This window comes from Macaca nemestrina, chromosome 6 (genome assembly GCF_043159975.1).
Source record: "Macaca nemestrina isolate mMacNem1 chromosome 6, mMacNem.hap1, whole genome shotgun sequence".
In the NCBI taxonomy this organism is placed as follows: domain Eukaryota; kingdom Metazoa; phylum Chordata; class Mammalia; order Primates; family Cercopithecidae; genus Macaca; species Macaca nemestrina.
The window spans coordinates 146,815,029-146,832,659 of NC_092130.1; the positions used below are offsets into that span (position 1 = coordinate 146,815,029).

Genomic DNA, 17,631 nt, shown 5'->3' on the forward strand with positions numbered 1-17,631 from the left:
AGAAAAGTCATGTGTGTGATCATGTGTAATAGCATGTGTTTGTGAGAGAAGCCGTGTGTAATAGCATGTGTGAGAGAGAAGTCATGTGTTTGATCATGTGTAATAATGTGTGAGAGAAGCCACGTGATCATGTGTAATAGCATGTGTGTGAGAGAAGCCATGTGTGTAATAATGTGTAATAATGTGTGTGTGAGAGAAGCCACGTGTGTGATCATGTGTAATAGCATGTGTGTGTGAGAAGCCATGTGTGATCGTGTCATAGCATGTGTGTGAGAAGCCATGTGTGTGATCATGTGTAATAATGGGTGTGAGAGAGAAGCCATGTCTGTGATCATGTGTAATAATGTGTGTGTGTGAGAAGCCATATTGTGATCATGTGTAATAGCATGTGTATGAGAGAGAAGCCATGTGTGTGATCATGTGTAATAGCATGTGTGTGAGAGAGAAGCCATGTGTGTGATGTGTAATAACGTGTGTGTGAGAGAGCCCATGTGTGTGATCATGTGTAATAGCATGTGTGTAAGAGAGAAGCCATGAGTGTGATCATGTGTAATATCATGTGTGTGAGAGAGGCCATGTGTGTGATCATGTGTAATAGCATGTGTGTGAGAGAAGCCATGTGTGTGATCATGTGTAATAGCATGTGTGTAAGAGAGAAGCCATGAGTGTGATCATGTGTAATATCATGTGTGTGAGAGGCCATGTGTGTGATCATGTGTAATAGCATGTGTGTGTGAGAGAGGCCATGTGTGTGATCGTGTGTAATAGCGTCTGAAAGAAGCCATGTGTGTGACCATGTGCAATAATGTGTGTGAGAAACCGTGTTTGTGATTATGTGTAATACCATCTGAGATAACCGTGTGTGTGATCACGTGTAATAACGTGTGTGTGAGAGGGAGAGAAGCCGTGTGTGATCACGTGTAATTGTGTATGTGTGTGTGAGAGAAAGAGAGAGAAAGAAAGAGAGGGAACAGTACAAAGGAGGATCCCTTTAGAAAAATATTCCAACGTCTTAAGGAGCCAGAGGGCTCATTCACAGCTGCTAATCTCTGTCATGCTTTCCAGCACCACCCCCTCCCTCTCATCATAACTTGTGATCTTAGAGGCAGGAAAGAATTTGAGCCCCTCCCCCAGCCTGACATCTCTGTTGGTTGCTCGGCCAGGCTCCGCAAACCCAGTTTGAAGCACAGACCCTAGCACCACACAGGAGGTGGTGGGTTCGCAGGAAGGTTCCTCTCCCAGTGGCCATGGGTGGCAACAGTGGGCAGGCTGGTGGCCACATCTATAAATCCCTGGCTGATGATGGCCCCTTTGACTCTGTGGAGCCACCTAAAAGACCCACCAGCAGACTCATTATGCACAGCATGGCCATGTTCGGACGAGAGTTCTGCTACGCAGTGGAGGCAGCGTATGTGACCCCAGTCCTGCTCAGCGTGGGTCTGCCCAATAGTCTGTACAGCATTGTGTGGTTCCTCAGCCCCATCCTGGGATTCCTGCTGCAGCCCGTGGTCGGATCGGCCAGCGACCACTGCCGGTCCAGGTGGGGCCGCCGGAGACCCTACATCCTCACCCTGGGAGTCATGATGCTCGTGGGCATGGCTCTGTACCTCAATGGGGACACTGTTGTAGCAGGTAAGTCGGCTGCGCAAGGTGGGCAGGCAGGGATATGTGTCCTACTGTGTACCTCTGCAGGAGGAGAATATTAATTTGTTTGACCTTTCCTAGAAATTTGTTACAATCGATCTCTCCTAGGTTACAATGAACTTCCCCTTTGACAAATTTGGCCCAGATTCTGTGGTAGGGGAGCCTTTACTTCTAGAAATATCTAAATAAATATCTTTCATTGTTGTGAAGATTTAAAAATAGGATTAAATTTGTATCTATTTTATCAAATCTGTATCTATTTTATCAAATTGAATATTTTTACATATTTATCAATCGAGTTACTTTTTGAGCCCATTATGCTCTATTTAATACTCTTATCAAATTGACCAGCTGCCAAATAGCTCCATAAATATTTACAATAAATCACCTGTGTATCCAAATGAGTTAATTCTGTTCATAGTTTTATGTAGAGCATTTTAATAGGCAGAGGGCATAAGCCCATCAGCTCAAGAGGACCTTTCTGGCATTGTGAATTCTGGACAAAATCAAACCTGAGGGTAGGCATTTTTTCTAGCCATTAATCAGCTACCAATTAATCAGTAGTTGATGGTAGTACAATAAAGTTGCATTGCAAAAAGGATCGCTAAAAATAGCACACATTTTTAGACCATTAACTCTCAAGCCAGCAGAATAGATGATTATGAGGCAGGATAATCAATTATGATTTGTACATACTTCAAAGAAAGCGTAAATGTACAAATGTAGGCTATTTCCGGGAGAATGAACAAAAAGCTGGCAAGTGCTATTGACTGTAAGGAGGATTACTAAAGGACTGGAGGTGAGAAGCGGCGGGTAGTCTTATTGTTCATTTAATTTTATACTGTAATTTTTAAAACGTGTAGATAATCTATGCTATTCTTAAGTTTAAAAAACAACCTGAAACAAGAGAAACAACAATGTATCTTTTATAGGAGATTGGGTAAATGAATTACAGGGTATCCATAGAATGAAAATCCAGCTATTAAAAATTGTGAGGAGCTGAAATTATATGAAGAAAGTTGGTTACTGCGTCAGTGCTGTTCAAAGATGTGGCCGCTGACCTGCCCCTCAGCATCAGCAGGGGCTGTTAGACATGTAGTTTCTCAGGCCCACTTCAGGCCCACGAATTGAATCAGAGTCTTGGGAATGGGGCCAGCAATCTGTATTTTAACAAGACGTACAAGTGATAGTTCAACATGCCAAACTTTGAGAAGCACTGCATTTGACTACCATTGTACACCTGTGTCTGCATGTGCAGAAGTGAGTAAAAGGAGGCCTCAAAGCCTGACTTTCAGTGGGGCTGGGATTGGAAGCATCTCCCTCAGCTTTTTTTATATAATCGGAATTGTTTGCGATAAGCATGCATACTTTTTTATTTAAAGAGGTATTTTATACACCAGAAATTTCACTAATTAAAAGTGTACAATGCAGTGACTTTTAGTATATTCACAAGGTTGTGCAACCATCACCACTCTCTAATTCTAGAATATTTTCATCACCCCAAAAAGAAACCCATTATCATCAACAGTCACGTCAGCTTTTCTCCTATGCACCAGCCCTAGGCAAGTACTAATTTACTTTCTGTCTCCATAGATTTGTGTTTTACGGACTTTTGTTGCATAATTTTTAAAACCTGAAAAAAAAAAAGGTATTTTTATTTGGGAAAAAAAGCAAAATAAAAGCAAGGAAGATGATTTCATGGCAAGAAGTTTAGGTGGAAATTACAAAACACGGAGGATTCTAAAACAGGATTTAGGAGACCAATGTTTATTTTTCTTTTAGCTTTGATTGCTAACCCAAGGAGGAAGCTGGTTTGGGCCGTAAGTGTCACCATGATAGGTGTGGTTCTCTTTGATTTTGCTGCTGACTTCATTGATGGGCCCATCAAAGCCTACTTATTTGATGTCTGCTCCCATCAGGACAAGGAGAAGGGTCTCCACTACCATGCCCTCTTCACAGGTAGGGAATATTCTAGAAAATCTCTCCTTCAGCTCCCTAGACAATGAGGTGCTTCCACTAAAGCCATCCAGTGTCTCTACACGTGGAGTTTTTCGAATGAATGGGTCAGTTGATGGGTTGCTCCCGTCACGCGGGCCCTGTCTCCCTGTGCATTTCTCTGAACAATCAGCTTGTGACTGGTGCTGCAGTTTCTGCAAAGGAAGTTTACAGAAGAGCTTTCTTAAGAATGCTTTGTGGAGACAATTACAACTGAAACGAAAAGAAGCCTTGTGGATTGCGTATTTGCATTAGAGCAGTGGATCTCAAGCATCAGCAATGTAGCATCCACATTCCTTAGGAGGTCATTGAAAATACAGTTGCCTGGGCTCCTTCTCCAGTTATTCTGATTCAGTGGGTCTGATGCAGGGCCCAGACATTTGTATTTTATTTAATAAAGATCCCCGATGATTTTGTGGCAGGTGTCCTAAGAACCACATTTTAAAAAACAAAAAGAGAAACAAACCAAGCAAACAAAAAGCTCCATGTCTTAGAGATTTCTTAGTTATATAAAGGGTTGGCATTTCCTCAGCCTTGTGGTTTGAAAAAGTTCATGCCAGGAGGAAAATGGGGGCTCTCTTGATCTCTTGGGGCTGTTGCCAGCCTACTTTGGTTACTGTTTGTCAATTGTTTAGAGCAATGCTACTCAGAGCACCAGTTAGTACTGTGCTAGAACTAGGCATTGAAATATAAGGTGACAGGAGGATCCTGGCCCAAGATGATTTTTATATCTAAGAGGGGGACTCTGTCAGCCCACCTTGTTTGATTGTCTTCGTAGCCCAGCCAATGCATTTATTTATGTTTTGATGTATTCTGTCTTCTTCCATGGCCAGGTAGGTCCATGAAAAGCAAGAGCTCAAGTTTTGCTCACAGTTTCTGTCTCTAGAGCTAAGACTGCTGCCTGCCCGTGGAAGCCATTGGAGTCAATATTTGTCATTTGAGCAAACATTTGAGTAGTTGAAAACATGAAGGAGTGAGGCCATTGGAGCACAGTTGGTAGATCTTCCTCTGTGTAGGGAAGGCAGAGGGACAGGAGTGCAGCCCTGTCTGTCACTGGCCCCTGCCCACTATGTCTCCAGATGCTTAAAGGCACCTAAGACATGTCTAGGGCTTGAGACTTCCCCCGCCTCACCTTTGCTCTTTTCTTCCCTTCCCATTGCACTTTCCACCTGTATCTTCTCACTCAGGTTCTCCCACCCCACTGGCCTCCTTCTGTCTCTGGAGTTGGCCCAGCCCATCATACCTGCCCCAGGGTTTGGCATGAGCTCTTGCCCTGCCTGGGACACCCTTCCCCATATAATCCCATAGTCATGCCTTTATTCCACTTGGATTCCTCATCAGATGTCTCTCACCAGTGAGGTCTTTCTTGGCTACCATACCTGACATACCCTACCTACCATACCACTCCTTTTTCTCCTCATCCTTATTGGGTTTGATTTTTCTTTCTAGTGCTTATCACTGCCAGACTAACTGACTGGCTATTTTTTTCTATATCCTCTGTCTCTCTCTCTCCTTCTCTTTTTTCTTTCTGGTTGTCTCTCCCATTTAGAACATCAATCCTAGCTGAGCAGACCTCTTGTTTTGTTCTCTGATGAATCTTCAGTTCCTGGAAGTGTCTGATACATAGTAGGTGCTCAGTAAATACTAAACAAACATTTCTCAAATACCCCATGTATGCTAACAACCCTGTATTAGGTATTTTCACTTACATTATCTCAGTCCTGACAACGGCCATGTGGAGGTGGTGTGATTCCCATTTTTCAGATGTGGAAGCTGATCCTTGGAAGCAGTGGTGTGCTAGAGCTGGCTCATGCTGGCTTGTTGAGAATCAATTGTTAAATTTTAGGAATTCAGTGAACTTGTTGATATCACATTGCTGGCTTGAAACTGGCCGTGATGGGAGTATTAAAACTCTAGAAATTGGCAAAGCTATAAATCATGGCTTTTTTTTTCTTGGAGAGCCAGTTGTTAAATATTTACCCAAAGTCCACCAATTGGAGTAGGGGAGGAAGTTCAGTGATTAAGTCACTTGCCCATGGTCCATAGCCAGAATATCTCAGAACAGATTCCAACTTCGTTTCCCTAACCTGAATCTGACAATGTCTTCTGTTTTATTATAATTTGCTGAAATTAATTACAAAGTCATAGGAGCCTTTCTGGCTTCTGAACTGGATATTAAGAGTTTATTGATCAGCCGGGCGCGGTGGCTCAAGCCTGTAATCCCAGCACTTTGGGAGGCCGAGACGGGCGAATCACGAGTTCAGGAGATCGAGACCATCCTGGCTAACACGGTGAAACCCCGTCTCTACTAAAATACAAAAAAAATTAGCCGGGCGAGGTGGCGGGCGCCTGTACTCCCAGCTACTCGGGAGGCTGAGGCAGGAGAATGGCATGAACCCAGGAGGCGGGGCTTGCAGTGAGCTGAGATCCGGCCACTGCACTCCAGCCTGGGCAACAGAGCCAGACTCCATCTCAAAAAAAAAAAAAAAAAAAAAAAAAGAGTTTATTGATCTATAGGACATTGGACAATGTGGCCACCACTTCCCAGATTACAACTGTATTAGATGTGGCTAAAAGACCTATGCTTTGTTGCCTTGATATTAGAAAACAAAACTCTGTGTTAGGGAAACTTTTCCAAGGCTAATACATGATAGTATTGTAAACCAGAATTAAAATTCTAACCCCCAGCTAACTGAAAGATCCTTCCTCTCGGCCAAGGGCATCCTAAAGTAAATCTGAAATACTAGTTTAGGCCATGATGGGAATGGCTGGTTGGACATGCCTCATTGTACCTCTGTCCCTTTGGAGTTCAAGCACAGTTGATCAGCATTAACATTAAAGCAGAAACTTTAAAACTGACAAAACGGACTGTTTGTAGCAATTAGGTATCAACATGACAACAAAGTGGGCCCTGAAAGAAATAGAAGTATTTTACCCCAATGAAGGGGTGGCCTGCCCCTCCACACCTGTGGGCGTTTCTCGTTAGGTGGAACAAGAGACTTGAGAAAAGAAATGAGACACAGAGACAAAGTATAGAGAAAGAAAAAGTGGGCCCAGGGGACTGGCGCTCAGCATACAGAGGACCCACGCCGGCACCGGTCTCTGAGTTCCCTTAGTATTTATTGATAATTATCTTTACCATCTTAAAGAAAAGGAAGTGGCAGGGTAATAGGATCATTATAGGGAGAAAGTCAGCAGTAACACATATGAATAAAGTTCGCTGTGACATGAATAAGTTTAAGGAAAAGTGCTGTGCCTTGATATGCATATGTAAACATCTCCATAAACCTTTTTAGTGCATAAAGAGCAACATTGCGCAACCAGCAAGCTGCCTCCAGGCACTTGTTTAACAAAGCACACCCTGCACAGCCCAAAATCCTTTAAACCTTGAGTCACCACAGCACATGTCTCTTGCAAGGACAAGGTTGGGGATAGGGTCACAGATTAACAGCATCTCAAATACAGAACAAAATGGAGTCTCTTATGTCTACTTCTTTCTATATAGACACAGTAACAGGCTGATCTCTCTTTCTTTCCCCACACCCCAAAGTACATTTCTTTGATATATTTTGAAATGGCCGTGAAAAGCTGTCTCTTGTGGGGAAAATCTACCTTCTGTACTCCTCACTCTTCCCTTTCCAGTTATTTTCCTGATTTAGGATAGAATTAACTAAAGTGTCTGACACCTTTTTAAGTCTGATGAGAAACATTTACAATCTATTCTCTCTGAAGCCTGTGACATGGAGTCTTCATCCGTATAATAAGAACCTTGGTTTCCACAACCCCTTATATTAACCTAGACACTCTCTTCTATTGCTTCCAAGTCTATAGATAAAGTCTTTCAACCAATTGCCAATAAGGAAATCTTTGAATCTTCCTATGACCTGGGAGTCCCCACTTTGATTTGTCCTATCTTTCCAGACCAAACCAATGTACATCTTACATGTACTGATTGATGTCTGATGTCTCCCTAAAATGTATAAAACCAAGCAATCTGTAGCCCTACTGCCTTAGGCGCATGTTTCAGGATCTCCTAGAGCTGCGTCACAGGCCATGGTCTTCATATTTGGCTCAGAATATATCTCTTCAAATATTTTACAGAGTTTGACTCTTTTCATCAACAGTATTTTTATGAGTTTAAGACAATAAACACTTGAGATTTTCTGTTGATATTAGTATATGGTATGGTGCCAGCAAACATCAATAATTTTAATGTTACCTTCATTCAGGCTCTTACTACGTCTCATCTGAGCTTTAGTCTGTTGAAGGAAAAAAATTAAAATATTTGAAGAAGTTTATTCTGAGGCAAATATGAATGACTATGGCTTGGAACACAACCTCAAGACGTCCTCAGAACAGTTGCCCAAGCTGGTAAAGTTATAGCTTGGTTTTATATATTTTAGGGAGCTAGAAGTTACAGGCAAAAATATAAATCAATAAACGTAAGGAATACATTGGTTCAGCCCAGAAAGGTGGGGCATCTTGAGGAGAGGGGCTCACAGGTTATAGGTAGAGTCAAAACTTTCAATTGGCAATTGATTCAAAGAGTTAAGCTTTGCCTAAAGAGTTGAAGTCAACAGAAAGAAATGCTTGAGTTAAGGAGGATTGTGGAAACCAAGGTTCTTGTTATGTAGATGAAGTCTCCAGATAGCAAGTTTCAGAGAGAAGAGATGGTAAATGTCTCTTTTTGAGTCTTAGAAGGTGTCAGGCTCTCTAAAAAAAAAAAAAAAAAAAAAAAACACCAAACTATTAAGGGAAAGAGGTTCTCTACAGGAAAAAAATTTCCTCCACAAAAGATGGCTTTACAGGGGCATTCAAAAATATATCAAATAAATATATTTTGGGTAAAACACATTAATTTGCTTTAGGGTTTGTTATCTGTCATGTGATGGTATACCAGAGTCAGGTTGGAATTTGGCATCCTATTGCTACAAAGAGTCTGTTTTGTATGGCAGTCTTATGATCTCTGTTTTAATGTTAATGCTGGTTAGTTGTGTCTAAACTCCAAAGGGAGGGGTTATAACAGGGTATGTCCAACACCTCCCTTCCCATCATGGCCTGAACTAGGTTTTCAGGTTTCTTTGGGATCCCCTTGGCCAAGAAGGGGTGTCCACTCAGTCAGTTGGAGGCCTTAGAATTTTATTATTGGTTTGCAGTACTCATCCTTTAACTGTTCTCTAGTCTCCAGTTTCTTCCCACTCCAATTGAGCCAACTGATAGCTTCCAGATTCATATTTTTAAAAGCCAAACATGACTAGGACACTTTCCTGCTTGATGAGCTGCAATGGCTCCTTATGTGCCTCCTGGGTGAATAATATTTTCCTAGACAGAGGTTCAAAGCTGCCACAATCTGTTCCCATCCTACTCTCCAAGCTTTACTTCCCATTACTCTTTCCACATTCTCTGTGCTCTGAATACTTTTTCATCACGTTCCAAGGAGCAGCAGGCAGGTCGGTTTTATTCCCTGCATCCCTCACTCCTCTACCACTGCCTGGCATATTGTAGGTGTTCAAAATAAATACCAGTGGTACAAATGAAGGAGCCAGCCTTTCCTTCCTCAGGTTCTGGGTCTTTGCTCACACTGAAGGTTTCTTTCCCCTTTTCTACCTGTGGAGATCTGCTTGGAAATGTTCACTCATTTTCTAGGAACAAAGGCCCTCATTCTCTTCCAAATTGCAGGTATACTTAATTTCTAACTTGGTCGGGGACTAGATCCACAAAATAATCAAAGCACAAAAGTTTATTGAGTAGATGAACATAAAGGTGCCAGTGAGGTAGATAACTCCATCAGGGAGAGACCATTGAGGCTGCAGTTGATCACACATACATCATGAATTTTCATCTCCTCCTGGGGCCTTTATGGTCTGTTTGGGCTGCCATGCCAGGATATCACTGACTGGGTGGCTTCAACAACAGAAATTCATTTTCTTACAGTTCTGGAGTATGGAAATCCAAGATCAAGAGCTGTCAGGCTTGGTTTCTGGTTAGGCCTCTCTTCCTGGCTGGCAGACAGCCTCCTTCTTGCTGTGTCCTCACATGGCCTTTCTTCTGTGCACCTGCACCCTCACTGTCTCTTCCTATTCTTATGTGAACACCAGTCCTATTGGATTTGAATTAGGGCTCCACCCTTACGATCTCATTTAACCTTAATTACCTCTTTAAAGGCCTTGTCTACAAATTCAGTCCCATTGAGGGTTAGGGCATCAACACAGGAATCTGGGGAGTAGAGGGACACAATTGAGTCCATAATTGAGCCCTTTCACTTTTACCCTTGTTGCCACTGAGTCCAGCTCCTGAAGCTTGGATGGGATGTAGAGGGAGCACACGTGCTTTTCTCTCCCTTCCCTCCTCCCCAATCCCTTTTCTTTTCCTTCTTTGCATAATGAAGATATTCTAGAATTTTGAAATAAACAAGAAAAACACAAAAGGTCTTTTTGTGTTCATAAGAGCAGTTATGGAACTGGAGTATTGTGTTCCAATCTAGCTGTTCTCAGGTTCTCATGCAGAATGCTCCTTTTAAGATCTTCCTGCAGGGAGGAGAAGAAAATCTCTCCCACCCCCCTCACGCCTCCGACCTCCACCCCATCCTTGGAAGGAGGGGCAGTTGGTGGCAAAGGGAAATTTGGCTCACACCCTGAGGAAAACATTTTACCACCTCCCAGCTTAAATAAACAGCTCAGCTCCAAAGGGCTACTTTCTTATAGTCTCTTTCTTGGCCTTTGCCATTTTCCACCTTCCATGTTAGTTATTTGAATACATTTCTAGTCACACTCATTACACCATAAACTTCTTGAGGGAAGGGGACTATCCAGCGGTAACATACATGTGAATGAGTGAAAGGATAAGGGACGTGTGAATGAGAGACAATGTTATGTGCACTTTAACGATCTTTTGGGGGGACTGGTACTGCCACCCTAAAATCCAAGTTGATTTCCTTCAGCCCTTCCCGGTGTTCTTGCCCCCTTCCCTATCAGCACTTGGTATATGCTGAAGGAATAGAATGATTAGGAAGGGGTTGGTCGCAAGTCACTAAAGCCAACAAAACAGTGGCTTAAAGACAGAGGCTTATTTTTCTTATGTAACAAAAAGTCTGGAAGCAGGTGTCTGCTGGCTTTCAGTCAGCTGTTAGATGTCAGAGCCAACAATTTCACGTTTCCTTGGCTGCTTTATGGATATGTTGCCTCCTGGATACAAGACAGTTGATGCGAGTCCATAGTTCTTGTTCGTTTAAAGACAGGAGGAGCAGAGAGGAGGGTCAGGGAGAAGGAATGGGGAAGGGGAAAGAGCCTACATTAGCTCTTTAAATGAAGAAAGCAAATCTGCCCTAGAAACCTCCCCTCCCCCACAGTTCTGCTTGTTTCTCATTAGGCAGAATTGGGTTATGTGAGCATTCAGTGGCCTAAAGAGGTTGAAGTGAGGGTTTTTGGGGAGTTGGTCATGTATCTCCCTAAACCACATTGAGGTTCTATTAGCAAGAAGGAAGGAGTAATTACTGTTGAATAGTCAAAGGTGGTACCTATCACATAAAATACAAACACAGTTGAATGTTAGCTTAATAAGAATAATTAAAGACCAAGACTATTATAAGAAAATGAATCAGAGCTTTTAAAGTCCCATATATGAGTAAATAATGAAAGGATAATTATATTTTGATCTTCTCACAGTTTTACCTGATCTGCACATTTGTTCACTCTCTCCCCTGTATTGTAATTTACAATGTATTTATCTCCCCCTCCTACAAGATTCGTAAACTCCCCCATGAGGGTTTACCTGCAAATTCCCCATGGCTTCTAATTCATTGCCTTGCTGTTAGCAGGCACTTAAATATGTTAATTGTGTAAAAGGAGACCCCAGGGTTACATAACCCTGTTTATAATTCATGGTTTTACATGACACGACAAATTGCACCAATTAGACAAATATGCTTATTTAATTATGTTCCTTTGTCTCATAACCAGCACTGAAGCCCAAACCTCAGCCAGTGCATGTCTTTGGTCATATGGGAACAGCTGAGGTTGTGTGGATGGCTCAAAGCAACTTCTTTCCCCGACTAGAAAAACAACTTAAAACATCTTCCTCTTGTAGGACAGTGCATGGAGTCTCTCACTTTGTTTAAGGCTGATTCTAAAGTCCCTGACTCAGTGACAGTGACCGTCGACATTATTCGTAAATATCTCTCAGATTACTCCTAAAATACAATATGCTTTGTTTTGTGTGTACAAACCTGCATATATATATATATATATGCAGATTTATCTCTCCTTTAATGTTTACTCCTGAAATTAATAGAATTACCCATACTATTTAAAATGTTACTCTTGTCTTTCTTGTAATCTCTCTCTTCCTCCCTGTGTTCAAAGTGTGAATAGTTGAATTCTGATGAGTCAAATGTGGGATATGTGACCCCACTGTGATATCCTCACTCTGAACTAAAAACTGCATTAAAAGATGAGTGAAAATAACAAGCAGGGCCTTGTCACTCTGCCCTGTCTTTGCATACACGCCAAACTTCCTGAATTTACATGCCCTTGGCAAAGAGATAACTACAGCATTCCACTTGAAACAAACATTTTCTGGCAAAGGCATGTTCAGTGTCAGGGCCCATTTTGATTTTTCATCAACAGCAAAATATTATTCACCCAAGGAATCCAATCATCCCAGTAAATTGAAATTCTTTTTGTTTGTTTCAGGACTGTAGTTCTGGCCCAGCATTTCCAAATGCTTCATAAATAAGCGTCCAAGGGTTCATTACCAAAATATTTCCCAGCATATTTCTGACATTTTTTGAGATTTTCTAGAGAAAAGACTGTACTGGCTCCTAGGGAGACATTTAATTCCTTTAGCTTCTGTCTTTCATGTTTAAAGGCAACTCTACCCTCCTCCATCCCTGGCATATGTGGTAGCCATGGTAGGTTTGGTGGGTCCACCCGCATCTTCTCACCACACAGATCCTTCACTGCTGGGTGCCCCTGAGGCTGTGGAATCCAGTGAGCTAACAGAGTGGTACTCACCAGGGAAGGCTGGAAATTCTTTTATACGCAGGGAGTCTAACCAAGCATATTTCTGCTGCTTGAACCCAAGACTTTACTGTTTTTAGCAGTGGGCTTTCTTGCTTGGCGGGAGGCTGGGATCAGGCATAACAGGAAAGGCCAGCCCTGTTCAGTTCCTGGTTCCTCCTATTCACTGCAGAGTAGCCTCAGCATTTCTGAACTTTTGTTCATTCACAGGCTTGCAAATCTCTACACCATGTCAGTTATTAACTGCCTTGCAAGGGTCACAGGCACAGCACAAGGAACCCTCTAAAAGGTATAAAGAGGGTTCCTAAAGAGATGAAACACCAAATGTTTATATTCACTTGATTTCCACTATCTCCACTACGGCTGCAAACATTTTATTTGTAATGACTCAGTGAGAAACTTGCCGCACTACATCTTTGGAAAAAGAATGGGTAACTTGTCAGGTATCAGCTTCTTTTAACTTTTGTTTTTTAATACTTCAAAGTATGCAGAAAAAATGTGAACATGCAACAAATGCTCTAAATAGCAAATGATTAAGGGCTAAGAAAAGAGTCTTAAAAATGAAATTGAAACATGGGACTCTTGGACTAAACTTTTTACACAGTGAAAAGGAGCCATTTCATGTGTGAGACTGTTTTAATCTTTTCTCATTTATGAATCATCTCTAGATGAGTGGTTTTGTTTCATCAAACAAAACCTTTGAAGTTCCACCCATGGTAGAGTTTCACATCTCCTCATTCGGGCAACGTGGAAAGGATGTGGCCAGGGCAGAAACCAAGGATACAGGGATTTCAGCTTGTGGATAATAAGGGTGATTTATGCAATTTAGGGTGATAGAGTCTCCAAATTGCCATCTCTTTTCCATTCAAATGTGATCAACACAACTCTCAAAGAATCTCAAAGTCAGATTAGAGAAGCGGGAATCTGGGGCACTTTGTCCTCCCTCTTTCCTCTGCTCGAAAGTGCTTTCCCAGGTACCAATCGGCAATTGACTTTTGGCCTCCTTGCTTTGTTACTCTGATTACAAACACACACCCCCAGCCCTGACTCCCGTCACAGAGGTACCCATCATTACCTGACATGGTATTATTTTTTCATTTATTTATTTTTGTAGATCTGAATCAAACAGATCTTATTCAACTTTTTAGAATGAGGAAAACAAATGATATAAAATAAGTCATAAAAAATACTTTCTTATCCTACTACCTCAAACCATGTTCAATGTCTTATAAAATGCTCACCTAGCAAATATGAAAAGCTTCAACACATTCTTCTTTTGTAACTTCTGCTGCAATAAATGAGATATTAGCAAACATACAAACTTCTTCCTTATCAACCATAAAAGTTGGATTACTGAATTACTATATTAACTTGTATGATGTTACTCATATTTTTTTTTTTTGAGACGGAGTCTCGCTCTGTTGCCCAGGCTAGCGCAATCTCGGCTCACTGCAAGCTCCGCCTCCCGGGTTCACGCCATTCTCCTGCCTCAGCCTCCCGAGTAGCTGGGACTACAGGCGCCCGCCCCTGCGCCCGGCTAATTTTTTCTATTTTTAGTAGAGACGGGGTTTCACCATGGTCTCGATCTCCTGACCTTGTGATCCGCCCACCTCGGCCTCCCAAAGTGCTGGGATTACAGGCGTGAGCCACCACACCCGGCCTACTCATATTTTTATTCATACACTTTTAATGAGATCATTGGCAATACATATATTATTTTCTTTAACTTTATTTTCACATTAAGCCAACGTCTGTTATATAGCCATCAAAAAGTAAATTACACAGGTTTATAGTCCAATTTAAGCTCTAGCGTCTTAGAATCAGCCACTTTCTAACCTTTCATGAAGCCTTCCTGTTTTGCAAAACTGTGATCAGCATGAATTGCAAACATACCTGCTTCAGTACAAACATTTCTCAGGTCTCCTCCACTAAAGTCATCTGAAAACTTCACAATTGCTCCATAATCAATTTCACCATGCTTTGTAATGGGACTTGCATGGATTTTCAATATGTCTAACCTTGCTTGTTCGTTTGGCAAATCAATATGTATTTTTTTTTCTATCTAATCTTCCTGGATGCAGCAAAGCAAGATCCAGTGTATTTGGTCTGTTGGTAGCCATGATTATTTTAACTCTATGCAGAGTATCAAATCCATCCATTTGATTCAGTAACTCCAAAAAGTTATCCGAATCTCTTTGTCAGCTGAAGTACCCTTGGAAAACTGACAACCATCAATAGCATCTATTGCATCCATAAAAATGATGCATGGTGGATGGTCCCTGGCATAATTAAACATTTCTCTGATCCAATGAGCACTTTCACCAGCGTACTTGTCTACAATAGGACTAGATACAACCTTTAAGAAATTGCAGTCCTGGCCAGGCATGGTGGCTCACACCTGTAATCCCAACACTGTGGGAAGCCAAGGTAGGTGGACCTGGATACCGTGGTGAAACCCCATCTCTACAGAAGATATAAAAATTAGCTGGGAAACTGGGTGCGGTGGCTCACACCTGTAATTCCAGCACTTTGGGAGGCCAAGGTGGGTGGATTACCTGAGGTCAGGAGTTTGAGACCAGCCTGGCCAACGTGGTGAAATTCTGTCTGTACTAAAAATACGAAAATTAGCCAGGCATGGGGGTGCATGCCTGTAATCCCAGCTACTCAGGAGGCTGAGTCAGGAGAATCGCTTGAACCCAGAAGGCATAGGTTACAGTGAACCAAGATCATGCCACTGCACTCCAGCCTGGGCAACAGATGAGACTCCGTCTCAAAATAAATAAATAAAAATTAATTAATTAATTAATTAAAAATTAGCTGGGCATGGTGGTACACACCTGTGGTCTGAGCCACTCTGGAGGCTGAGGTGGGAGGATCACTTGAGCTGGGGAGGTGGAGGTTGCAGTGAGCCAAGATTGCAGTACTGCACTCCAGCCTGGACAATAGAGTAAGACCCTGTCTCCAAAAAAAAAAAAAAAGGAAAAAAATTGCAGTTCAGCTGGCTAACAATAGCTTGTGTGCCAAGAGTGTTTTTCCTGTTTATGGTGGTCCACATGACAAACAGCCTTTTAAAGGTATTATTCCTACATGCTGGAATAACTGGGTTTTTAAGTGGTAACCCCTCAATTCCTGCATCTATTCTGATAGCCCTCCAATCTCAGAATAAGAAACATCCCAGGATCCTCATGAGACAGGTTATAAATCGGTGGCTCCACCTCTCTTGGTAAATATCTCATGATAGTTAGTATAGTCCTATCCAAAGCAACTCTTGTTCCTGGCTTCAGCTACTTTTGTGAAGCTGTCGACAACAACTCTCAACATGTCTTGGTCCCTCTACAGCTTTAACAATGAATTGTTCTTCTGTTAATTGTTTAAGCACATTACTCACAATCTGCCCAACACTTTTTAGGGCCTTCAGATCATTTTCAGGCTTTTCATATGGCTTGGTAAATTCTTTGAATTGTTTCCTTAGCTCCTTAAGATGGCCGTCCATCTCCATGCACTCCGGCAGCTTCTTGCAGTAGTCCTGAAACATCTTATCTCTAGGGTCTGCCATGCTGAGAAGCGCCATTTCTTTATTGTTTGTTGTCTGTCTCTCTAACCATCATATAAGCTCCTCAAGTACAAGAACATTGTGTTTCCTGTTCATTGACCACTATCTTGAATAGTACTTGAAATATAGAAGGCGGTCAAAAACTATTGGTGGGATGGATATTCAATTTTAACATTCTCATTTTATCAATGATTAAGCTGTGTTGTTGAGAGGTAAAGTGTCTAACCCAAGGTCACACAGCTGGTTAGTAATAGACTAGGGGCAAAATCAACCAACCAACGAACCAACAAGCCAGCCAACCAACCAGCTAACCAAAGATGTGGTTCATGAGTTCGTCTGGATTCCTCTAAAAGTTGAACCCCAGAGGTTTGTATACAGATGGTTTATTTGGGAAGGGATTCTAGAGAGCAAGAGTAAGGAAATGGTGGAGAGGAACAAGCCAAACAATAAGCATTACAGAGCTGGCTCTGAGAAGGCTTAGGAAGGGCACCAAAGAACTCTCCATGTAGGGGATGAATGAGGGAAGATTAATCCAGTCTGTACTGACTGACTAAGGGTGGTACCATGGGTTTTGTAAGTCCTGAACCACAGCTGTTTCTGTCTTCCCTCAGGTTAGGCACCATCCAGATGCATTTGTCCAGTGCAAAGCTGGCCAGAGCTGGCTTAGATTTGGTCACTGCAGCAGCTGCTGGAGCAAGGGAGTCAGGTGGGGACCGAGAAGATTTGCTGTGGCTCACAGGAGCTGTCTGACTCAACTGATGACTTCTAGTCCTGAGCTTTTTCATTTTAGCATTTGTGCTCCGTGCTCCCTGGTCACCACTAGGAGGAGTTAAAGCATTTTGCAAAATACTTCACAGTGTGCTGAGCCATTATAACTCAGAACTGGAAATATTAGTTCTGTAGACTTTAAGAAAGCTCAAGACAGCCATAAATGGTTCCAGAACGAGACCAATTAATGCCTGACCTCCTGCACAGCCTTTTCTTCCTGGAGTTCTTAATGCTTCCATGGGGTCTGACCAGGAAATGAGGCACCTATCTTCTCTGCTCTTGGATCCCCCAAGCCTTCCAGGGGAAGGCTCCAACTCTAGCTAGGCCCGTCAAGCAGGCAGCAAGACCAACACTGCCTAAGGGATTTACCAATATGTGTGCACCCATCATGAATTCTCTGTCTAGCCTGGGAAGCCTGGTGCTTAAAGCACATTTCCTAATGAATCTACTCTCTATGCCTTTGCAGCCTAAGGACTTTTGGAACTCAGAAGCAAGACAAACCATTCTTGTTTCTCTGCTCTGTACTGTTACATCCTGTCCTCAAAGCAATGAGGCATCCTGGCCCAGCTTAAATGTGAAGGAAGGGCCCAATGAGAGAAAGGGAACCAGGTTTAGAGGCAGGGGGATGGAAACAGTGAACAATATTTTAAACAT

The 17,631-nt window shown here is 42.3% G+C and overlaps 1 protein-coding gene and 1 pseudogene across 1 annotated transcript in view; one reads left to right on the forward strand and one right to left on the reverse strand.

The window, feature by feature from the left end:
* Window positions 1-1,140: 1,140 nt before the first annotated feature.
* Window positions 1,141-17,631, forward strand: part of LOC105473046 (solute carrier family 45 member 2) — a 40,438-nt gene continuing 23,947 nt past the window's right edge. Inside the window, exons 1-2 of the mRNA XM_011726621.2 lie at window positions 1,141-1,632; window positions 3,427-3,603. Of these exons, the coding sequence (XP_011724923.2) occupies window positions 1,248-1,632; window positions 3,427-3,603 (562 nt within the window). The 5' untranslated portion in view covers window positions 1,141-1,247. The remainder of the gene's footprint in view (window positions 1,633-3,426; window positions 3,604-17,631) is intronic.
* LOC105473045 (26S proteasome regulatory subunit 10B-like) lies at window positions 14,434-16,215 on the reverse strand (annotated as a pseudogene).